Source organism: Aegilops tauschii, chromosome 4 (genome assembly GCF_002575655.3).
Source record: "Aegilops tauschii subsp. strangulata cultivar AL8/78 chromosome 4, Aet v6.0, whole genome shotgun sequence".
In the NCBI taxonomy this organism is placed as follows: domain Eukaryota; kingdom Viridiplantae; phylum Streptophyta; class Magnoliopsida; order Poales; family Poaceae; genus Aegilops; species Aegilops tauschii.
This window is the reverse complement of record NC_053038.3, coordinates 32,781,252-32,788,608: the sequence shown is the minus strand read 5'-3', so window position 1 is coordinate 32,788,608 and position 7,357 is coordinate 32,781,252. Positions and strand designations below refer to the sequence as shown.

Below are 7,357 nucleotides of genomic sequence, written 5' to 3'. Positions count from 1 at the left end.
ATCGCGAATTCAAGAAAATCACAAAATTTAGAGTAAAATATAAACAAATAAGAAATGAAAATGAGAAACAAAAAAGGAAGAAAAAATAATGAAAAAATGGTTTATTGCGGGAAAAACCTACCCAAAATATGTGGGAAAAATAAAGCAAATAACACAGAAATAGACGGATTAACCGGACCATCACCGCTGCGATGGTGCGCGTTTGAATGCTATTATTCGACCCGCGCGTGGAATAGGATCCCTCTCGATGAAGCTCGGTCAGCATTTGCACTTTTTCAAGCATGGAGATGTTCTTTCTGACAGCTGTGAAACAATATTTCAGCCAAAAAGCCGAAAGGTGCCACACTACCGCGAATTGTTGTCCAATAACCCGAGATGGTTCAGCCAATTAGCTAATATAGATGCTACAGAAATTCCGGTTTTGATTGAATATATCAGGCACCCAAATAAACACATGAGTGCTGCTAGGTACTCCACTTTCGCGTACAAATATGCAAATACAGCACTGCAGTTCAACACATACATGACATAAATATTACTCAGATCGATCCAATGGAGCCAGAACTATTAGTTCCGTCCTCTAAAAAATCATCATGGACAAGAGAAGTAGTAGCAGCTTAAATTAGGAAATACAACCATAAAGATCGAGCAGCAGCTATAGCATCATCAAACGCCAGCAGCAGGTGATAGGTGCATGGCCGCTGCTCAGCAGACGCCCTGAGTCTTCTTCCTGGCGGCGACGGCCCTCTTCCAGACGGACACCACCTCGCGCTGCCTGGCGAGGTCCTTCTCGCTCACCGTGTCGCCGTTGGGGTGCTGCAGGGCGGGCCCGCTGCTGCGCGAGGGGAGCGCGTCGAGCTCGTGGAGCACCTTCTCGATGTCGATGACGAGGCGCTCGGCGAAGGTGCGGCTGAAGTCCTCGCGGATGACGACGCGGAGCACGGTGACGTGCTGCGCGTCGGGGGGCATGGTGTAGGCGGGCACGATCCAGCCGAAGCGGCGCAGGAACTCGGAGATCTCGAACTCGTCGTGCCGGCTGCTGTCCTTGAGGGAGAAGGCCACCAGGGGGACGCCCTGGTCCTTGGACACGATGTTGAACCGGCCCGTGCGCTCCAGCCCCTCCTTGAGCACCATCGCGTTCTCCTGGCAGTTGTCCATGATGTTTCTGTACCCCTGCATTATCGCACCAGATACAGTTAGCACAACAATGTTGTTAGGGTGTGTCCACATATCAGTCGACGGAGACTTAATCAAGTCTCAATCAAGTGACATAACATGTAACAAAGAAAGAAAAATGAGAAAAAAAATTGCACGAATTTCAATGTAAGATCTCACGAATATAGAATAGACTAAGACATAATCAAATCTCAGTCGACTGAAATTTAGCAAAGACTGATGTTGTTACTGTTATAAGTGAGAAAATATTCAGACAAAATCGATGAGTAGTACCTCGAAACCAAGGCGGATCAGCTGGTAATACTGCGCGATAACCTGGCTTGAACCTTTGGAGAAGTTGAGGGTGAAGGTGGGCTGGTCGGCGCCGAGGTAGTTGATGTGGAAGATGAGCTCGTCCGGCAGGTCCTCCTTGCTCCTCCAGATGCACCACCCGATCCCGGCGTAGACGAGGCCGTATTTGTGCCCGCTCACGTTGATGCTCTTCACCAGCGGCAGCCGGAAGTCCCACTCCAGCTCCGGGTACAGGAACGGCGCGATGAACCCGCCGCTCGCCGCGTCCACGTGGATCGGCGTGTCCCAGCTGCATGTCCAACCCAAAAGCAACCATTAGGACATTTGTGGAAACCACTGGAAGCTTGGTGGAAGGATGGTTAATGGATTCATTACCCTGTCTCCTCGTTCTTCTTGACGAGGAGGTCATTGAGCATCTTGACGTCCTCGAACTCGCCGTTGAGGGTGGAGCCGAGGATGGCGGCGACGCAGATGGTGTTCTCGTCGACCATCTCAACGGCCTTCTCGGGGTCCATCACGTAGTACCCCTCGCTCAGCTTCACTTCCTTGAGCTCCACCTCGAAGTAGCGCGCGAACTTCTCCCAGCAAACCTGCGTTCATTTTACCCCATGTAATCGATCCAGTTAAAAACTTGCAAATGTAACACACCGCGTCGTATGTGTCAGTGTTAATCAAGGAGACGACTTGTGATGTGCTCGTATTGGTTACCTGCACGTTGGCGCCGGTGACGATGTTGGGCTTGTCGCAGGGCTTGCCGGCGGCCTTCATCTTGTTCTGCCAACGCCTCTTGAAGGCCAGCCCGGCGAGCATGATGGCCTCCGAAGAGCCGACGGTGCCCACTCCCACGGCCGTCTCGGTCTCCCCGAGAGGAGCATTGAACAGATGCGCGATCATGTTCACACATCGGTTCTGCAAAACAGAATTTAAAAGCCCTGTGTTAATGATCGATCAACCAACCATGCTATATATGAAGACTTGATTTGTCGCAAGAAGAAAGCTAGAGTTTCCTCCACGAGGATCGTAAATTACTACATCATTACCACGTTTTATTATAGGTTAAATTCATGGTTAAACCTGAATTTGAAAAGTATGTGTGCCTTCTTTTTCAAGCCGGAGGGAGTAATAAATAGCAGCTTTTATTATTTTTTACTCCACTCTTTTTTCTTTTTGTCGTTGTGTTGCAATCTCTGATGATTTCTTCCGTTAATAGGAACCAAGGGTCCACCCTTGCATTTGTCCGCTCCCATGATTTTGCGGGTGCGTCTTAGCAGCATGGCCGGCGTGTGCTTAGATGATTAGACCACCGCAACCCATGCTAATAGTGCGCCGCTGTGCCGAAAGGGCGCAATCAGATCGAATCATCACTCATCTGGTTCATGCTTACAAGTCAGTAAACATTTCCGGTTTACGTCCGCTCCAGGCCTAACCTCCGCATGGCTACGAGCGTCTAGCTTGGCGGCCTACTATATGTAGCACCGAGAAATCTCGGGCTACTTGGGATTGCGAGCAGAACTCTTCTTGGTTCCTTCGATCGATCGATCGATCGATCAGTGTCTGCTGTTACCGACGAGTAAAACTCTTCTCGTTCCCCCTCTCGACCGATCGTTGGGTGGCTCAGACAAGACGACAGACAACCAGGAACCAGAGCTATCGCCGTGTGTGTATGTGAACGTGGCTTGCTCGTTTTCCTATTGTTGCGTCGCGGGTTGGAGGACAGGGACGGGGGCCAGAGATGCCTTGTTCTGCACACTAGTACACCACGCACGTTCTGCTCCCCGTTGTTCTCTAGTGCACTACTCAGGTTCATGCACCAAGAGGATAGACGGATGGACAGGGACGCGCCCTTGAGGAGATTATTGTTTATTTTCTTTAGTTACTATATAATTATGTTGGGCCTTTGTAAGTGCCAAGCCTCGAATGATTCTATCTAGACTGTAAATAAGTCAATAACAGCACTACCTAATCCAATTTTTTTTCTGAAAAAAGTGACCTTAATCCTCGTCGATCTCGAGGAGTACTGTATTGTTCTTGGTTTGAAACAAGGGGGAGCAAAAGGCAGCCGATGCACCGCCCAGAAATGCTGAGCCTCCTGATCTCGAGGAGAATCTTATCTCGGGACAAAATATACTACTCCTACGTGCATGGCATGAATTCTGTCCAAACGCACCGCCAAAAAAAAAAAATCTGTGAAAACTCGATGCATATATGGCCTGCTCTTTTTATTTGTTCTTTTTTCGCAAACGCTAAAGGCTGAATATATCTCCTGGTTTTGTCACTTGCTGCTAGCCTGACACGACTGCTGAACACCAAGTGTCGGATCCACCGACCTTTGTTTCTTTCGGCGACGTCTATTCCGTCGGATCCACCGAGAGTCCCTTCCTGCTACGTAGTAATTCATCTCCTTTATTACACGCGGCCATGTAGAGGAATAAAAATCCGAAAACAGTGGGCAGAAAGGTAGTAACTGAACTCGTCCATATAATAATCGTCGCTAGGCTAGAGGTAAGGTACGTACGTAGGAGTACTAGTACGCGCATATGATGCTAGATCATTTTTTAGCATTCCTAGTGGTACTCGTTTTCAAATCTCTAGGCCGGATCAGGCCAAGTGGAGCAGTGGAAGCCCACCGAAAGAAGAAAAAGATCTCGGTAGCAAATCAGGGGGACTCGAGCACAGCAGGTTCGCAATACCGGGGATTAAATTCCGAAGTAACGCCAAAGTAAATGGTATGGCTATTCCCTAAAAGGGAGAGAAAATGGTATGGGTGTACCTGGAGCTCTGTGGTTACGGGGTACTCGTCCATGTCGACGTAGTTCTTGTTGATGGAGTCCATCATGAGCTTGTTGCACTCGGGCTCCATCCACGTGGTGACGAAGGACGCCAGGTTCAGCCGCGGGTTCCCGTCCAGCATCAGCTCGTCGTTGATGATCTGGTACGCCGCCTCCTTCGGGATCGAGTTCTCCGGCATCCGGAACCTGCCCGTCCATCCGTCCATCCATCAGTTCACCGAACGACGAAACCAAATCAAGCATCCATCCATCCATCCATGATCCGTCCATGGACGTAGGAGGAAGGGACGCACCTGGGCAGGGAGGCGCGGACGTAGCGGGAGGCGAAGGTGGAGTGCACGGAGTCATCGGAGGATCCAGCCGACGCGGCGTGGGAGAGCACCATCTTGATCGCTCGCTAGCTCGCTCGCCGGCGGGGACGACGGCCGATCCGATCGGGAGACGTACGGGGGCCGGCGGTGGTGGTGGTGCTAGTGCTGCCGCTGGTTTGTGCTTGATCAACGCGGGGTCGGGGCCAAGCCGTTACCAAGGAAAGCGGGAACGTTTCCTATTGTATAGTCGATGGCGTGCGCCGTGCTGTCCGGGAGACAAAAATGGCGGAATATTTATAATCGAGCCGAGGGGATGGCTGAAGCGGAAGATTTTTTTTCACTTTCTTTTAGACGAAGGGAAGGGGAAGCTACATGTAGTACATGGTTTGACGAAGATGTTTCTGTTCCCGTTCCGTTCGGTCACGCTTTTTACGACACTTGTATTGATGTTGTCTCTTCGGGGCTGCGCGTTCCGGTGTCTGGTATTGGTCCTCCGAAGGTGGAGGTGAAGCTTCCCTCTTTCCATACATCAGGTCGCTTTGCCTCTGTAATTTTTTTTGCGACAAAAACTTTCAATCTATTCATAATCATGGTAGTACAACGAACACTAGAAATAATAAAAATTATATCTAGATCCGTAGACCACCTAGCGACGACTACAAGCACTGAAGCAAGCCGAAGGCGCACCGCTGTCATTGTCCCTCCCTCGCCGGAGCCGGGCAAACGTTGTTGTAGTAGACAGTCGGGAAGTCGTCGTGCTAAGGCCCCATGGAACCAACGCACCAGAACAGCAACCGCCGCAGATGAAGAATGTAGATCAAAGGAATCCAACCTGAAGACACACGAACGAAGACGAACGACGAACAGATCCGAGCAAATCCACCAAAAACAGATCCGCCAGAGACGCTCCTCCACACGCCCACCGATGATGCTAGACGCATCACCGGAACGGGGGCTAGGCTGGGAGGCCTTTATTCCATCTTCAAGGAGCCGCCGCCGTCTCGCCTTCCTGAGTAGGACACAAACCCTAACAAAACTCAAAAACAGATCTAAAAACGGAGCCCTCCCACCGGCAAGGGCCGAGACCACTTCGCCTCCATGGCCCTAAGGCCACCGGAGGCGGGACGGACCGGCGCCGGCGCCGGCGGGAGGCAGGGAATCTTAGTTTGTTTGGAGGCGGCGGCTGTAGCTAGGCGGTCTAATTTCCCTCTGTTATTATTAGAGCATCTACAACCGGATGTCTCAAACCCGCTTCATACACCCGGACGGGCCGACCGGTCACGTTTTTTAGACCCAAACGCCCCCCTCAAACGCTCGGGCTGATTGGCACCCCCCATATCCAGCCCAAATATGGGGCGGATAGGGGGGCACCCGGGCGCGCCCGCCCGCCACGACGGCTTGACGGTGTGGCCCCACACGGACTCGTCGGGAAACCCGACGGTCCGGCGGGCGCCTCGACCGTCGCCGTGGTGTGACCGTCGCGTGGCACTGCTCCGGCTCGCCGCCCGAGGCTGTTGCCGGATATTTAAGCTGGCCGTTGCCCCCAGCCCTAGTACATCCGCCTCTTCACTCCCTCCGCCGCCACTCGAGCCCGTTAGCCATGACCCCACGCCTCCGCTACTACACGATCCAGCCCCGTCTCTTCCTCCTTGAGCAGGTCCGGATCCGTAGGGAAGCGAGGCTACCTCTGGAACCGGAGGAGGATTTCGAGGAGGTTGAGGAGGAGGTGTCGGGGGAGGAGGAGGAGCAGGAGCCAGCGGAGGAGGAGTAGGAGCTAGCGGAGGAGGAGCAGGAGGCGCCGCCGCTGGATGTGGGGGAGGAGGAGGCGCCGACGATGGAGGAGGACGTGGGCATGTGGCCGGAGCAACACACCATCCTGAACTCCATCCGCTTAGAGTCGGATGCGGAGGCCAGGTGTCGCCGTCGGCAATAGATGGAGGCGGCGCAGGCTCCGGCGCTGGCGGCTCCGGCCATCATCGACAACGACGAAATTTGAGTAGTATAGAACATAGTACGTAGCTATATATTATGCATGCTTTTATATGGATTTAGGGGATAAATATGAGAGAGTTGTATGTGGAGAAGGAAATATGAGGCGTGCCCGGTCAGTGCTCGCGGACGTGCCCGGGCGCATCCGCGGGCGTTTGAGGGGCCGGATTTGCGAATTCCGGCTGTAGATGCTCTTAGTTTTTCTTTTTTAGGAAAAAACATACACATAGTTACAAGCACCACTACAAAAAAAAGACACATCCGTGACATTTTGGGCTGAGCGAATTTTTTTTCTGTCATACACATGACACTTCTATGACGATAATTGTGACAAAACCCGGTATCATCATAGATGTGGTGGGCTCCTACTTCTATGAAAAAAAATCATGACAGAAAATGGGCTTTTCGTCCTGGGCGGGCCGGAGACGCAGCTGCATGACATTCTTTGGGCCGTCCATGACGGGAAAAACCGTGGTAGAAGCGAGGGGGAGGAAAATTTCGGGGAGTTCCCGGTTACGGTGGGAGGTCGGAGGCCGAGCGATGCGCGTTTCTCTCGTACACGTACGCACGTGTGTGCGAGGCGTTGGCTCTAACTGAACCCGAGCGAGGCGTTGGGCTCTAACTGAACCCGAGCGATTGCACTGCAGGCTACGCGTTACTGAACCCGAGCGATCGATCGATGGCTGTTAACTGAACCCGATCGAGCGATTCCTTCGCTACTGCTGCTAACTGAAGCCGATCGATTGGATGAACAGTGAGCGTTGCCGGGGGGGGGGGGTTGGATGAACAGTGAGCGATGGC

At 52.4% G+C, this 7,357-nt stretch overlaps 1 protein-coding gene across 1 annotated transcript; it reads right to left on the bottom strand.

Annotated features, from left to right (window-relative positions):
• Positions 1-402: 402 nt before the first annotated feature.
• Positions 403-4,985, bottom strand: LOC109751606 (glutamate decarboxylase 1). The gene is made up of 6 exons (XM_020310488.3): positions 4,550-4,985; positions 4,238-4,442; positions 2,176-2,376; positions 1,843-2,057; positions 1,450-1,756; positions 403-1,173 (listed from the first exon to the last, which is right to left on the bottom strand). The coding sequence occupies exons 1-6, from the start codon at positions 4,639-4,641 to the stop codon at positions 706-708; spliced, it is 1,488 nt and encodes a 495-aa protein (XP_020166077.1). The 5' UTR covers positions 4,642-4,985; the 3' UTR covers positions 403-705.
• Between the last annotated feature and the right edge of the window lie 2,372 nt (positions 4,986-7,357).

Coding starts and splice junctions, on each gene's coding strand:
- LOC109751606 (XM_020310488.3), bottom strand. CDS start 4,641: ATGGTGCTCTCCCACGCCGCGTCGGCTGGATCCTCCGATGACTCCGTG. Junction 1,757..1,842: donor AAGAAGAACGAGGAGACAGG/GTAATGAATCCA, acceptor TTGGACATGCAG/CTGGGACACGCCGATCCACG. Junction 1,174..1,449: donor TGATCCGCCTTGGTTTCGAG/GTACTACTCATC, acceptor GCGATAATGCAG/GGGTACAGAAACATCATGGA.